Raw genomic sequence first — 17,659 nt, 5'->3', positions numbered from 1 at the left:
GTATACTTTATACATCATTTTCCCACTTGTAAACACTACAAGGCAAGAAAAGCAACTTTTCATTTTAAAAAAAATGTTTGCTTTCATGTTTTTTTATGGCAACATAATATCTTACTATATAAAATTATATATTAAATACTTATTCAATATCTATTTTTGTTTGCTTTAAAATAAAACATTAAAAACAGTAAAATAAGAATCCAAACATAATCGTGCTGCTTCCTATACAACAATTATTAAGATACATGAAAAGTAATTTTTAATATATGTTTGATAATACAGTGTAAAAATATGTTAAAACATATTTTTAGATTTTTTACATAAATACACTAAAATTATAAATAAAAAAATATTTTAAAAAATAAGTTGAATCAAATTATAAACACACTCTTTATATATATATATATATATATATATATATATATATATATATATATATATATTTTTTATTTGTTTGTTTTTTTTTAATTTTTTTCCACCCATAAAACATAAAAGATACAAACTAATAATGATATAGACCATTGTAGATGCCCTTCAATTATAATAGAATGCACTTCCTCTCGCGTATGTTTAATATTACCGTGTATATTATTTTTAAAAAATAATTTTTTTTGTTTTTTAATTTTTAAAATTAATATATTAAAATTATTTTTAAAATATTAATTTAATATTTTTAAATAAAAAAATAAATTATAACGCACAAATAAAGAGCTATTATTCCAACCTAAGATCAATGACAAATGTCCTTTGACCATAGAGTTAAGAAAGAAAAAAAGGTCCAACTTAACAGTACAAGAACACCTTCATTTGCGTGTCGCAAATTCTCATTTTGCCTCTGGCATCTGTCCCCGTGAGCGGGACCCATTAGATCATGGCAATCAAGGTAAATGATGAAATCATAAGGGATGTTTTGTCATGTACAAATTATTTAAGTACAGACCAGGCAGACCCTTGTTAGAGTCTATGAGCGTGTTTGGCACTGTGGTAGCAGTTGCTTTTCAAATAGCTTTTCGTGTCGAAATACATGCAAATGATGTTTTTTTATTTTTTAAAAATCATTTTTGACATCAGCACATCAAAACGATCCAAAAAGTACAACTGTAACTCAATTTTAACAAAAAAAAAATTTTTTAATTTGCCAAAACACAGTTACAAATGCAAAAACAAACGCTTCCTATGTCCCCACTCCTCCATCGATTCTGATTTTGGCAAAATGTGCACTTATTTTAGATTTTTTTAGAGAAATATGCGTCAATCCATTTAAAAAATAAATAAATTGGTGTGGAGATTTTTAAAAATATGATTATGATTTTTTTTAAAAGTATTATTTATTTAAAAATATATTAAAATAATTTTTTTTAATTTTTTTAAAAAAATATTTTTAATATCAATATATAAAAATATTAATTTAAAATATTTTTAAAACACAAAAATAAACATTACATGCTGCAATTCAAAACGCTGTACAGATCCTAGACGATCAGGTCCTACTCCTGCCAGATTCCCCCCCATGGGAACTCGAGAAATAGGGACAGAAACTTCACATCAAGGGTATGGCTCGGAGAGTTTTTTTTTTTGAAGTATTTTTTTTAAAATGTATTTTTTAATCATTTTAATTTATTTTCAAATTATTTTAAATAACATCCCACGTTGGTGGCAATATTGAACAACAAGATTTTTCCGAAATATAATGATAAAAGCATTTCCAATTAAAATTTGTGGACCTGCACCTTAAATTATATATTTAAAACGTAAATTTTAAATATCTTTTATAATTAATTTTTAATCCCATGATTATTTTCAGCTGAGCTGGTAGTCGCTCACCTGCGCACAAATAAGAGACTTTCTTTGTTGTTCCTGAGATGCTGCTACTGTGTTACAGGGACGGCTTGAAAAGGACCGTTCGCATGTGCGGACGTGCCTTCTCAGCCTTTGGATCTTTTTCTAGTTGATTCAATGGAGTAAAAAACCCTATTTTTAGTTTTTATCTTTTATGTATTTAACCTAGTTCTTCTTGTCTTTTTTAGTGTTTTTTTACCTGTAAATTCTTACGAAAATTCATATGAAGATTGATTTCTAAAAAATAAAAACCCAAGTTTTCAATTAAATTTTCAATAATTTTTCATTATCTCTTTTTAATTATGGATTGGATTTGATAGTGATTTTGGGTGATTTAGGTTGTGATAAAAGTTGTGTTTTTTATGCACATCTTGTGAAATCTCATGATCATGAGGTATTTTTAATATTTATTAGTTTATAATAAATAATGAAATTTTTTGTGCAATAATGGGATACAGATTAAAAAATGAATTAATTTGAAAATTTAAAATTTTAAAAAAAGATGGGACGAAGATCAACCATTAGATCAACTTCGAAAAACAAATCCTTGATTGGAAATGCATGTGCAAACGTGCTTTTCCTAGCCGTTCCCTCTGTTATATAATTGAAGAGAAGAGACTCCATTAATTAATTATGTATTGGAAAATGCTGGATGCACCCATTTTATACGTTTGCCACAACACGGGTTCCTCCATAAATTGACCTACAGCTAGCATTGTATTGTAGAAATAAATTTCCACAAAACGTTGCCATAACTTTTTAGTAATCGGTTATAATTCATCCACTCCATAAATTATTGTTGACTGATAATTTATAATTCAACTTTCTATTTGTGGTAACCTAATTTTTTACTTTTATTTTATTAAAAAAACAAAACAAAAAATATATAAAAAAAAAAAATCTTTCATTTTGCGTAACCAGTTATGTGACGAAGAATATTTGTTGAACAATTAGGGTTCTTTATGATCATAATACTAAGTGACGATTTTTTAAACAAAACCATTTTTCAACAAAAAATAGGATGTCAGAAATTCATTCTTTTCAAAGATTTATTTTTAAAGTCGCTGCGATGTGGGGGTGTGACACTATTGAGTAATAAGTTTTACATAAAATTTCATAAAAATCAAGTTATCTTCCTTGTAAATTAATTAGAAGATTGAGAATGTTGGATTTGATAGAACAAATATATGCAAGAACAAGTCTCCTATTGAATTTAAAAAAGACTAGGAGAAAAAGAGTCTTAGAGGTCGTATTGTTTATTTTGCATAATAAGATTAAGGAGGTGGGAGAGGAGTTGCTTTATCTCTAGGAGATGATTCATTACCTTATGGTTTAAGGCTGATTATGTAGTCTTGAACTCGACGGGGTATGCTCATGTAAGGGTAAGGAGGTTAATGTGATTAACACCTGTAGTTTTGAATTGCTTGGAAACAAGAACTTAGAGCGACAAAAAATCACTGCAAAAGTTGACTTAATTATTGGTTTTGGAGGTTGTGTATTATTAATGGCGATAACAAAACCAATTCATAGATGACACATTACTAAGAAACCTGCCTAACTGCCTTCATTTAGTATACGCATGGTTTATCCAAGTTTGATAGATATAATTCAATTATGAAAACAATTATACTTGACTAGACATGTGGCTCGTGTTTGAATCAAAATAATTCAAAAAAAATAAAAAAAAAATTATAAAGTTTAAGATCTAATAGTCTAACATTAAAGATAAAAAAAAAAAAAAAAATTTAAAATATATAATTTTAAAGAAGAAAATTCTAATTAACTCGAGTTAACTTGACAAATCTAAAACTTATGGTATGAGATAAAGATAAAAAAAAAATGAATTTCAAAAGAATGACCCACTAAAAAAATAGAAGTTCAACAAAAAAAAATATAAAAAACTCGATCTAACCCGATTTAACTTTACCAACCTGTTATCAAAATAATTAAAAAGAAAAAAAAAGTAAAAAAAATAACAAAGTTTAATGGCCTTAATGCGCCAACATTTGAATAATGCGCACTAGCCTCTTTAATTATTTTATTAATATTTTTAAAAAAAATTTACTAAACATGAACCAAAGGCATATGATTATTACAGAAAAACCAATTTGCAAAGATTAAAACGCCCTCTCAAGTAGCCGTATATTTTTTTAGTCAAAGGTTATATGCATAATTTAATTGTTCAAAAATTGTGAAAAGACAAAAAAAATTTCCTGTCAATATTTTTTTAGCTTTGAAGGGTAGAATTGAGAATTAACTGTTAAAAATAATTGGAAAATACAAAAAATTCCCCTAACCAAAGGTCAATTTTTTTAACTTTCAAGGATAAAAAAAAGTATTTTTATTGTATATTTTAAAAAGTAAATAACTAAACTGTCCCCACTCAATATGCAAATAATATTTGGATCTCTTGGAAAAAAAACAACTTTTCCCTTGCTTTCAAGACAATTGTTAAGTGCAATGAATGATAAGATGGTTAAAATATTATCTGAATCCACAATATTTCTCCTCACAATAAACAGGATAAAACTAAGTCCTTTTAGTTTTTTTTTTTTTTTAATGCATTAATATGTATCGATTGAATTCAAGTGCATCCGGGTATAATAGTTAAATTTAGGAGTATAACATTTAGACCCAGGAATATCCGAGGACATTTTCTTATTAAGCTGTATAAATACTCCGGATAATAAATTTTCGTAGAACAACCCAAATTCCATCCCTGTATTTTACATACTACAACTTTTGGTAAAGAGTACTTCAGAATTAGGGGTGACGGGCTGACAGCCACAATGCTGAGGTCAGAGCAATTATAAAGCATATCCTTCCTCCTTTTTTTAGTTCTATATAAAAAAATTGAATAGTATACTGTTTCAAAATATATAATTACATCACACAAATTGATTTAACATTTATGTCACGCATTTCATTTAACTATATATCTTGATTACATGAATCAAGAATTAAATTCACTAACGTTCACTTTTGCTTAAAACAGATGCTCAAACGTATGGCTAATTTATAAATTAAATTTTGACTCGAACGTTGAACGTTAGTTTCGACCTCCAACTTGAGACATTTATAGATTTTTTTCCCATTAATTATTTGTTATGTATCCGACTTGACTTTCTTTTAATGAATTAGGTTTTAATCTCAATGATTTCTAATTAATTATTACATAAAAAAAGGGTTAGCCCTTGCTAAGTAGCTTAAAGCACAAGAATTCTCTTAATAAAAAAATCCAACTTAATTAATATTCCTACCAAACACATTAATAGATGTTATCCTCCCTTGTAAAGCAAGCAAACTATATATATATATATATATATATATATATATATATAGTAAGTTTTTGATTCAAGCTCTATCTTACGGCCAAGAAGGATATAGGGAATATGTATTTTATTCTTACATAAACCCAGTCCATAGAGTCTTCGCAGAGGTATAATCATACCAGGCGGTATATATTTTTGTATTTGAATGCGTTTAACTTGATAAATTTGAAAAGATATTAAATTAATATATATTTTTAATATTATTTTTATAGTTTCGATTTGCTTTGTCAAAAATAAATTAATAGATTTTTAAAACAAAAGGTATTTTTTAAAAAATATTATACACGACTTACCAAGTATATACCGGTAAAACCAAACTAATCTATTGGCTTGAAATGGATAGACACTGAGAAACTTGGTGGCTGTGATACTTGCATAAATAGTTTGGTTTGACTGCTTAAATTAAACCATTGCTTTGCCCATTCATTCAAACGAAACTTTTTGACTTGGATGTTTTAACCACTTTGTAAGAAACATAAACCACAAATATCTCCCCACCAGATGCTTCCGCATGAATTTTATGCTATACAATGCGATGCCATTTGCTCGTTTTTGGAACCAAAACATCATTAAAAAGGAGATGCCATATATCGATTCCGGCCAACTTGATGTGAATGATCGAGCAATACTACAGACTTGACTTGAGATGTGTAAATGTCCATTCGAAACTAGATATGAGGGAAGAAAAATAAACTCAAGCATTAGGGCTGGTCGATCTGTTAAGTTAACAGCTTAAATTATTAGGTTGAAATAGGTTTTTTAACATGGTATTAAAGTTTTGATGACCAAGTGGTCACAAGTTTGAATCTTACTATCTTTATTTATTCGATAAATATTAAGTACAAGATAATAAGGGTCTATACAAATCTCAAATCATATCTTCAAACCTTATAATACAGTTTAGATCATTGAATTAAAATGATTATTTGGCATGCTTGGGTTACTTTCGAGAGAGTTTTAGGGTGATTTTTTTTCTTACCAACTTTGGCCGGGATAGGTTAGCTTGATTTAGGATTGCTCTGCCGAGGTTTAATAACAGGTGAGTATATAACAGCTTAGGGTTATACGTAAAACAAAAAAAACCTAATAAATGATTGGACCTGTGCACAAGCGTCCTCCTTACCAGCAAAATTAATATCTACATAATGCATAGCAGCACAGCTCAGTGCCTCCACGTACAACTTGCAAGAGATCCCATTCGAAGTCTGAACAGGTCTCGTCATGCATGTTTCGAGCTTTTCAGTCACCCCTCGAAGATGTTCTCGTAGCTAGCTAGAGCTCTATTGCTCTTTTCATCTCTTCGTTTTCTCTTAGAATTACCTTGATCATGTTTGAGATGTTAATGGAGTTGGGATCATTAATCCACAGCCACGAGAGCATCTTCAATCCTCAATGGTCTTGTTCAATCCTACTATACTGCTATTGTTAAATATTGTTAACCATGGAAAGCAGTTGAGTACCAACAAGCATTTAATAACCCATTAAAAGACAAGCATAGATTGCAACAGGGGATCGGACCATAATACCTTTCAGTTTTTGTTTTGCCGCTTGTCTTGTGTTTCTAAATTTTAAATTCTTCACTTCCAAAAATAGATGAGGTACGTAGTGATGGCCCAGAATCTGCATTTCTGAAAATCTATTCCATGATACAGAACATGAGGCAAAGCACATAAAAGATATAAGACTGTAGCTTCAATGGGTGACGAAGCTCATCCGAGCATCCAAGGATAACAGGCTAACAGCACTTGTCTTTAGATTGGGTCTAAGATGTCCTCGAAGTCTCACAAAGCAACACCCTCGAATACAATACTCTTCGGGATCCCGAGCCAGTCAAACATATCCTAATGTCAATCGAACATCTCCAAGCACATTATTCTCGAGTCAAATCTGATCCACTCGCCACCAACTATGGGGTAAAACATGCATCCATTAGATAAAAGCACGTCTATCGTCATCAATAACACCCATCCCACAAAACTCAAATTTTATGCAGCTTTTACATGGGTTTATTATTATTATTATTATTATGAGCGTGTGTCTGCAAATAGTTCAGAGTTATAAATGACAAGCATATTGACCATCGCATGGACACAACCATGTAGATTCAAGGTTGTATAAATTTTCTAGAATCCCCAGATAAGGCATCTTCGACTTTACTATCTCCTTTGCAATCTATTTCTAAGCAATTAAGTTTTTTAAACCTTGTAAATACACAAAACCCAATATTTAAGACTGTTTTACTTCATTGCCGTGCTAACTTATGCATAAAAAATCATCGACTCCTAATAAAATGACTTGTTTTATGTGTGTTCATGTTATCTAAGTTCAACTTTCTCAACTTCCTAGTCAAGTAATTAAAAATATTGTTCTTTTCATTTTGAGAGTGTTTCTTCGGATCATTCGAAAGAGAAAAATCGGTTTCGATTGAAATATAAAAGCTGAATTGCAGATACATAAAGAATTTTGAGCCCTAGGCAGCATCATTAAAAAGAAAAATTGAAAAAAAAGAAGAAAAAAAGCCCACTCGAAGTACCTTTCATGGTCGCTAAACTCGAAGAAGAGGATTTTAAAACTAAAGCCAGCCCATTTGGGACCTGTAGAAATATGAATATGTCTAGAAAACATGGTTTGGACCGCAGACTAAACGGGCCAGAAAATCATGCTTGAGAAACTCCAAAGCAGCTCGTCGTTGTGCTACCTCTTCATTTTTGTTCTTTTAGTCGGGCGCTGTCCATAAAGATTGGTTCCATTCAAATAATGCAATACCACTTTCAGCTTGTTTTGTTCCGTGATTGTTTTTATTTTTAAAAAAAATTATAAAAAGAAATTATTTAATAACAAGTAAAATATTATTTACTATTCATAGACCCTTTATTACTTGCGTTTAAAACACAATGTCACTTTTATTTTATTTTTTATTTTTTAAGTTGCTTTTTATCATTCCTTTAATAAGTTGCTTTTTATCCTTTTTTTATTATTATTTTTTAGTATGTTTAGGTTATATATTCATAAAAAAAAATATTAAACTCAGTTGACTCTATAATCTAAATTATAATTTTAATAAGTTAAACCACGAAACTCAATTTATTATTTTTCCCAACAATATCTATAAACCCTATATTTTTTGTGTTGCAGATCCTACTGGCTCTGATTGACATATGGTTGTCCATAAACCTTATATTTTTATTTATATTGTTTTTTTTTTCATTATCTTATCTAGTCGGTTATGGTCTTCGTGATTTTACGATTTAAAAAAAAGAACAAAATTTTGGTGTTCTTTTAATATAAATAAATTTTTAAGTTGTTTTGTTGTTCTAATTTTTAATTTTAATTAATTTGATCAAATATGATCGAAGTTGATATTTGTTAGATTTAAAAATTAAAAGCACTCACTGCAAGTTTTTAAAGATACAAACATTCAAATAGAAAAACTAAAGATATACACTCAAATAGGAAAAGAAATTAGAACTCCCACCTTGCAACACTAATGGCATTTATAATGCCACGAGAACCTGCCTTGCTAATAAAACCATGCCTATCACACAAATTAATCCAAGGAAAAATGCTACAGAGCCAGGGAAATACATACTTCAGACATAGTGAAAAGAATTTCAAGCTATCTTAAGTACCATGTTCCTCTTCCTCTTCCTCCTCGAACTCCTCTTCATCGATGGTTGCATCCTGGTATTTGCTGATACTCAGCAACCAGATCGTTCATGTTACTCTCAAGCTATCTCGGAACAAATTCCATCTCGTCCATTCCCTCGCCAGTGTACCGGTGCAAGAAAGCCTTGCGCTGAACATAGCTGTGAATTGTTCACTGACACGCCGGAACATCTCCTGGATTGAGGTTGAATTCCCTGTGAAAGTGGATGCCATCTTCAGACCCTTCGCCGGGATGTCACAGACACTGGACTTGACATTGTTGGGAATCCACTCGGTTTAAAAGTATTCCTCCAATTTAAGTTTCATTTCCTAATTAGTGCATCTCTTAATTGATTTAACAAACACGTTTTTTTTTTTTTGCAAGCACTTTTTTTATTGAAAGAACCCTGTTATCATCTTAAATGCAGGTTTTTAAAAAATAATTAAAGTCTCAATATATTGTATGTGACTAATCAATCATGTAAAAAACATATTAACAAATTTTTGAAATAAAAATTTTATTTTAATTGAGCATTCATGTGCTATTTGTTTTTTTTTTTTCATATTCCGCACATAATAGTTGAAAACAATTCCTGTAAAAAGCCATGATAATAAATATGAACCAAACTTGAATTATAATTGAAATATCATGTTAACCCTTTTTTATAGTGCTTTTAAATGAAAATTAAAAAATAAAAATATATAAGATGGGATCAAGCACAATAAAAAAAAGACCTAACACGCGTGGACTTGCTTTCTTTCCTTTCTTGAAAAGAATATAGCTGAAGACATATCATGTGCGATTGTGCTCGTCCATTGGAGAGATTGCTAGAAAATCGAGCTTGAGTATTTTTGAATCAAAATATCATTTTTCATTCTATTTTTACTTTAAAATACCATTTATATTTTAATAAATCAATTCGGTTCAATAATACAAAGTTAAACTAAAAAAGGTAATAACCTTGATTTACTTTTTATGACAAAATGAAAGGTAAAAAACATGTTAAGAGAACTCTTCTTGTTAAATGTAACCCATTGGCAATAATAATGATTTTTTTTATTTAAAATGTGATCGAACTCTCTCTCTTCACTCAAATTTAAAAATTAAAATATAAATAAAATAAAGCTTTGGGTCAAAGTGTAAAATCCTTGGAAACCATGGACAAAAATAGATAACAAAAAAACTTAGCATGCCAAAAAACTTAAAAACACACCTCATGCACAGTAAATAAAATAAAAAAAAGTTGCCAACGTTTTGTTTCATTGTCAAGTTTTTTCCCCAAAATTTCAAGTACAATTGGATTTGTTTCATGGTGAAGTTTTGTCCCCAAAATTTCAACTAGAGTAGGATTTTTTTTTTTTTCAAAATCAAGTATTAATTCAACATTATAATGTTTTTAACATGATGAAAATTTCATATCAAGTTAATCATCAAATTCAATCTTAAATCAATTTATTATAAAATGATTAAATTAAAGAAAAAGTAAAGGGAAAAAAAGATGAAGTATTATGCAAATCTCTCTTGGTCTGTAGTGAAACATGGAGGCTTTTTAGGTTTTTCCTTGCGAGGGGAATAAAAGGATGAGCTTACCATGCTCATCCCTTATTCTCCTTTTCGTTCTTCGATACAAAGCCAACTTCAGGCATTAAATATCTGGAAGTTTTCAAAGATATCTAAGCAAGCATTAACCCAGCCTTAGTAACAAAGCTTCAGTAAAAAGTTTTGTTAAAAATGAGAAAAGAAAAGGTATGTAAAGATGTTTCAAAAGGTGAGGACACCAATAATTGCCGTATGCGCTCATAGCTTCTCGGGCACCGCGTGCAACAAAAGAGTACATGCTCTGATATTACCTGGAATTTGGAAACAGGTTTAGATTTCGACAATTGAGTACTGATTTGACAAAAGGGCATGTAAATATGTTGTTTCAAGAGGCTCTTCGCTTCTCGGGCAGCCGCGGGCACCAAAGGAGTTCATATTTGCTGATGTCACCATTCGAGTGATTTGACATTCTCCAGCATCAATTTGTTGAATAAATTACGAAGATCGAAATGTGATGGCAATAATTGCTTCTCTTTTAACCTGTTGTCTTGATGGACTGTTTGTGTTTGAACAAGGTTCGATAGTTTGAAAGTAAGCTATATGTCCTTTCAAAACGACCTCTTTTTTCTTATCGAATGTGCTCAAGTGGTCTGATCATGCGTTCTTGTTGCTTATGGATCGAGGAGAAAGGCCTCTCGTTGAGCAAATATGGAAACCATGACCTTCGAGCTTTGGTGCCCTTCGGTTTGTAACCCGAGTGTTGGGGCGGAGACAAAAAAAAAGGGGTATCCTAGAATCATCGTCTGCGTTTTTTTAACTAGGCAAAAATGCATGTCCGGTCAATATACAAGATTTAAAATCCAATGTTTAATAATAAGAGATCGTGTGGCATCAGGAAAAAAAAAACTTGGTATTGTTTGAAAGATTTTAATAAAACAAGTATAATCACGCCATGTAATATTATTATATAATATTATAATTGGTTAATGATTTTGTTTAGGTTATCCAGATTTTAAATTTTAAATTTACTTCAAACAAAATTAATATTTAGAAATGTGTTTTTATTTAAATTATATTATTTTTTAAATATTTTCTCACCTGAGTTATTTTCTATAACTCTTAACAAAATTTGTGAAAATGATAAAATAACCTTCTTTTTTGTTAAAAATAAATATGGATCTACTTCTTCCTTATCCGTAATTGAATTTTGGTGCAAAAACCCATGCTGATTTTATCTAAACCATTGTTTATCGAGGGAGGCTCACTCACTTTGATTATTGGACCCATTGGTCATGTTGAAAAAAAAAAAAAATGAAAGCTAAAAACAAAACAAATGGAATCCGATGGAAGGGCAGCCAAATCCCATGTTGATCGGCATTCTTTGGAGGTTGTGCCTAAAAAGAAATTATTGTACTCACCCTTACCGGGAATTTTTCGGCGATTTGAAGTAACTATACTGCGGTGACCTTGTTACTTGGTAATTTGGGTAAAAACACACATTTTTTTCAAAAGAAACAGTTGTTTTTATGTAAAACTTTCTTGTTCTTGTTCTTTTTCTTCAGAATAAGTTTTCTGCGACTAGGCAGCTACCCTTCTGATCGATGACATGCTGCTGCAAATTACAGGCCAGAATAAGAGTGAATTCTCCAACATGAAAAGGAAAAAAAAGGGTCGAATCACTAGAAAAATCATTTGAAATATTTGGCGTGAAGTGCTCGTTTTCCTTGAAGAGAACTACCTTGATAAACTCAGTAGCAGCCTCGCCGCCAAGGGCGGCCGGGCTTACACAAGAGAGGGGGGGCAAACGCCCACTTCTTGAAACTTGTCTACCATATCATAAAGATATTTTTTGAATAACTCGAATGGATTAGATTATCTTGCTTTTTGGTCGAGCTGTGGCATTTCTTGCCTAAGTAATAATTATGGTCCAAGAGTCTGACACCTAAAATAAAAGGCAAATGCTTATTTATAATATATGGATGCTACAAATTATTCTCTCAGACGGCACGCTGAAGTAATTAAGAAACTGCCATTACATAACTCAAAAGAAACTCTAAGTAAAGTGGCGACACGCAATGCTAGAAACCATAGGGCAGCAAACCAATACAAACTATGGGGGATTAACGAGGGCATTTGGGCTCGAAAGCAAAAGGGCCAACACTGAAGAGGGCACATTCATGCTTCTTTTCATCAACATAAGGCTTCTTCTCAGGCCTCAAGATGGCGCCGGTCAGGCCACCGTGGAGATTAGTTATCTTGCTGCAAGCAGTATTTGGTGATGAGACTAGCCACACCTTGCACTTGTGAACTCCGTAGCTGGTGATGGTCTTGGGCGCTTTGATGAGGAAGTAACCATTCTTGTCGGTTGTGGCCTTCACGTCTTGTGGCTTCCTGGTATTATTGCACTGTAGCTTTACAGTAGCACCTGCACATGACAATCAATGCTTACTCACTTCAGTGGACAAAAAATAATAACAATTACTTTTCTTCCCTCTCCCCTCCTCCCTTTTAGGTCTCTAGCCGGAGGATACCCATACACAATGCTAGACACTAGGCATTTGACGTTTACTTTTGTACCTAGAGTAAAGAGCTAGTCCTTGGAATAAATAAAGCTGCTTCAGCCCATAACTTTATTATCTAATTGATGTTACATGCACTCATAAAAAGAGTAGAGACCTCGTCTCTCTATCTGTCCATAAATTCAAAACTTGAATAAAATACATAACGGATATGTCCATGTCGCAGAGAGACCTGGAAAGCTGACACAATGCGTATGAACATGTACGGCAATAATATACGTACGCGAGCCTACAAAATAACTTGTCTCTTATTTTTGTACAAGTAAAATTGTCGAACAAAGGACAGAGAGTTTATATACTCTCTGATGCATGTCCACGCCCAAGAAATAAACTTTCAAGATAAACACAAAAAAGAAGCATCATTTCCACAAAATAAACGATCTAGCTAGCTCATGTTATCCTTTTGGCCTGTAGGAGGAAGCTATAGTTACGCTTGAACATGCAAAACGGTATAGTTACTTGAATGTTGTTTCTTAAGAATATTGTTAGATTAACTCATTACTGTTGTTTTTAGAAAAGATATAAACTTAAGCCAGAGGGATTAGGGAGTTTGAACAAGTTACCAAGAACTGGTTTTGCTCCCCAGAGGGTATCAACCCCAGAATAGTTGCAAGCTTTGCAGTAAACAACACCTTGAACTGCTACGAGCTTTCTTGGGAAGTGAAAACCGGGTGGGTTTGGGTGAGACTGCTTGGGAGGGTGCGCCGGTGCTGGTGGGGGCATGTGAGACTGCTTGGGAGGGTGCGCCGGTGCTGGTGGGGGAATGTGAGGCTTTGGGGGGTACACTGGTGCATGTGCTGGAGTGTGAACTGGTGCAGGAGCTGGTGCGTGACCATGATGTTGGCGGCGGTGGTGATGTGGGGTTGGTGCTTTGCTAGGCGCATGACTCGGTGGCGCACTCACTGGTGCTGCTGTTGGGTAGTGATGGTAGGAGCCCCGGTGATGGGGTGCCTCAGCTGGCAGTGACTCTGCATTTTCACTAAAAACAGTAAAGCATAGCAATGAAAGGATGAATGGCACAAGTGCTTTAGCTATAACAAAACCCATCTCTTTCTATTTTTGGACCCCTCTGAGAAACCGAGAGATAGAGACAGAGATGTGGAGATAAGCTTCCAAGGGACGGATTTTATAGACCAAGTGACTGTTCGGACGTAGAAAAATATATTAAAGTAAAAAAAAAAAAAATTATTTTTTTTTTTTATATTATTACATTAAAATAATTTAAAGTTAAAAAACATTTTAACTTTTTTTAAATACAGCTGTAACACAATTACAAACACCTCCTAGCAAGCCGTGATTCGCTGCGATTTTGCTGATAAATCTCTCTCTCTCTACACCAGTGGGGTAAATCTGCTCGAGAAGTAGTTCTAGACTGTTGTATCCAGGGAGGGATGTATCTTGGCTCATTTGTTAGAAAAAGTGGTGTGTAATATTTGCACTTAACTTATAAGGTAGATATCATCTATAATAGTGGATTAAAAAAAAAATTTAATTAGATATTATAGGTTAGGTGATGGGTAATCTGATCAATTCAATCAAATTCATATATATATTTGATAGTTTTTTAATTGAATATTTATTTTTATTTTATTTAAAAATATTCCCGTTCAAAATTTTTTTGTTAGTATATTTCCTATTAGATTTATTTAATATAACAAAAAAAAAATTTGTCTCCGAGTGAACATAATTTTTTAAAAAATATTTTTTATTTATAAATATATTAAAATAATATTTTTTATTTTTTAAAATAAATAAATCAAAATAATTTAAAATTATAAAAAACTTATTTTAAAAAAAAAATAAAAATTTTGAAAAACATTTTTGAATGTAAAAACAAATTTACTCTTCCATTTATGTACCTCCTCTTCCTTGATTTTAATAGTTATTTTTTATATAACATGGTCCGATGCATCCTATTACTAAGTGTTTTGTAACTTGGTTTACTGTATTTAAAAAAATTATTTGTTTTTTTTTTGTCATTCATATAATAAAATTATTAATTTTTTTTAAATATCAATTAATATATTTTTCAAAAATCATTTCAAAAATATTTAAACTCAAAAACACTCATTGTACTTCAATAACAATTTAATTAAAACTGTTCAAGTCCTCAAATTCTCAAAATAAAAGGGCAAAAAAATAAAAAGATAAGAATTACGAGATATTAATACAAGGTAATGTTTGAAATTGTAATGACAATTTTTTTTTATTTAAAAATATTTTTAGTATTTTTTATTTTTATTTTTGATATAGAATATTAAAACAATATAAAATTATATAAAAAAAAAAACTAATTTTAAAAAACACTTTTTAAAGATAAAAACAAACACAATCCTAACCCATTGGTAGCCGTTATCTTTTAAACATGCTTTAATTTCATAGTTTTGAACTTACACTGGGAAAGCTAATTGTACGATGGACAACGTGGCGTTGCTCTTGGTCGAAAAAAGACATGGACAAGCTGACAAGTCTCTGAGTTTTGCCAGCCACAGTCTGCGCTCCCTGTAACAAGGACATGCCCGTCCAAAACTTTTCTCTTCGAAATTTAAATTATTTATAAAGGAACCTCTTTTTTTCTTTTTTTCTTTTTTTTATTGATTTTTGTGTCGAAGGACCGATGGAAAAATAAGGAGGCACTAATGCTGATTATAAGGTAGTTTAACAGACAACGGCACGCCATTAACGGAGATAGCTGCTTTCGGATTGATCAATGAGTTGGCGGGGGTTAATCGTAGCTTAGTCCCTATAGTTCAGCAAAACTATTTGATTAGTCCTCATAGTTTCATAAACTATACTTTAATCTATATATATATATATATGTTTAAATTCGTTTATAATCTAAACATGGCAACACACTTTTATTGTCACTTTCTTTGATTATCATTATTGTCAACCATATAAGAGTGAAAAAATAACCTGAAAAATCTGAAAAAACTTGAATTGATAATTAGAACGGGTTTTGGTTTTCAATTAAAAAAAAGTCATGGTTTTGTTATTATTTTAAATAAAAACTGAAACAAACTGAAAATGATTATTATAATCAATCATTGCAATACTGCCCAATAAAAAGCAAGAATACATTAAAAAAACAAAAAACTTGATACTAATTAATGCTTGCTGATCTCCTCATGGCAGAAATTTTTGGCTCACTTTAACACAAAAGATAAATAATGAGATTGCGTTTCTTTTTCTTTCTTTCCAACTTTTTCTATCGGATAATTCTTTTCAAGAATAGTAAATAGATTGTTGTTTATCTTTTATAATTTAAAATTTCAGGGTTGAGATTGTATCTCTCTCTCTTTTTTGTTTTAATAAAGTAATGAAATCTTGATTAGTTAGAGATACTAATAAACCAGTAAAAAATACATGGACACTTTAATCATTAAAAAATGAAAATGAAAGAATTGGAAAAGAAAAAAAAAAAAAAAAAAAAAAGCAGACACGGTTCCCTTGGGTAGTACTAATGGCATTGAATTTTCTTGGGAACAGCAATATATTGAGATTGACAAACTGGATTAAAGAAATCGACAGTTGAAGCTAATAGTGTTCGATTTTGAAAAGTCATGGGCATAATAACCCTTTTTTTCCAGGGTTTAGGGTTCATACGGCGCCCCTGCAACCTCCATTTCAATGGAATTAAATAATTTTGCCAGAAGGTTCATATGGTACTGTCGTTTGCCCTAGAAGAGGATGATTCTAGCAGGGCCTAACTCCTCAGGATGCATCTTAATTAAAGGAGCCAAATCATGCATGTGCCAATGGGATGAAAGTCAAGACATGCACAGGCAGCATTATAAACAATATCTACGTTTGCCTGTAAACCACTCAATGATATTGATTACACCATGTAGATCCCAATAATTTCTCTCGTGCTTATGGATTTGATGCCCGGGCTACTTAACTGATTACTATTATTAAACTTTCTGGAATCGAGGTTCCATTTGATTTTTATTAAAGTTTATTTATTTTTATCTTAAATTAATTATTTTTTAGTTTTTTTATGGTTTTGATGTGGTGATGTAAAAAATAAATTTTAAAAAAAAAAAAATATTATCTTGATATATTTTTAAATAAAAAATACTTTAAAAAATAACATCTAACACCCACTTCCAAATACAATTTACATAAGCAACTTTTAACACAATTAGAGCGTGTTTGACAATGTGGTAGCGGTTGCTTTTCAAATAACTTTTCGTGCCGAAATACATGTCAATGATTTTTTTCATTTTTTAAAAATTAATTTTTGACATCAGTACATCAAAACGATCCAAAAAATACAAACCGCACTCAATTTTAGCAAAAAAAAAAATTCAAAATTTGATGAAACGCAGGTACAAACACAATACCAAACATTATCTGTGTAAATCCACCAGCTAGTTTGATTATATTCTCGAGATTAGTAGTATTATGGCCTCTTTAGGAGTAGGGAAGATTTGATTTTCAAAGTTTTTTTTTTTTATATGTTTTAAAATACATTAAGATAATAAATATTTTTTTACTTTGTAAAATTTATTTTTACATCAACAAATCAAAATAATTTAAAAATATATAAAAATAATTGCAAACTATTTTTTTTTCAAAAATATTATTGGAACTGCAATACCAAACATGACCATGACCTATAATATCTTGAAATGATAATTTTGCAGGACTCTCAATATTTGATATGGATTGAGTTTTTATTGGACTAACTGGGTTAAAGAAAAGATACTAGCTTTTACTTT

General features: G+C 30.9%; 1 protein-coding gene across 1 annotated transcript; it reads right to left on the bottom strand.

The window, feature by feature from the left end:
- Positions 1–12,299: 12,299 nt before the first annotated feature.
- On the bottom strand, positions 12,300–14,044 carry LOC118047294 (non-classical arabinogalactan protein 30). The gene is made up of 2 exons (XM_035056548.2): positions 13,499–14,044; positions 12,300–12,781 (listed from the first exon to the last, which is right to left on the bottom strand). Exons 1-2 carry the CDS (start codon positions 13,980–13,982, stop codon positions 12,477–12,479), a joined length of 789 nt encoding a protein of 262 aa, XP_034912439.1. The 5' UTR covers positions 13,983–14,044; the 3' UTR covers positions 12,300–12,476.
- Positions 14,045–17,659: the final 3,615 nt, after the last annotated feature.

The sequence above is a fragment of the Populus alba genome, chromosome 4 (assembly GCF_005239225.2).
Source record: "Populus alba chromosome 4, ASM523922v2, whole genome shotgun sequence".
In the NCBI taxonomy this organism is placed as follows: Eukaryota; Viridiplantae; Streptophyta; class Magnoliopsida; order Malpighiales; family Salicaceae; genus Populus; species Populus alba.
This window is presented reverse-complemented; position numbering and strand designations above follow the sequence as displayed.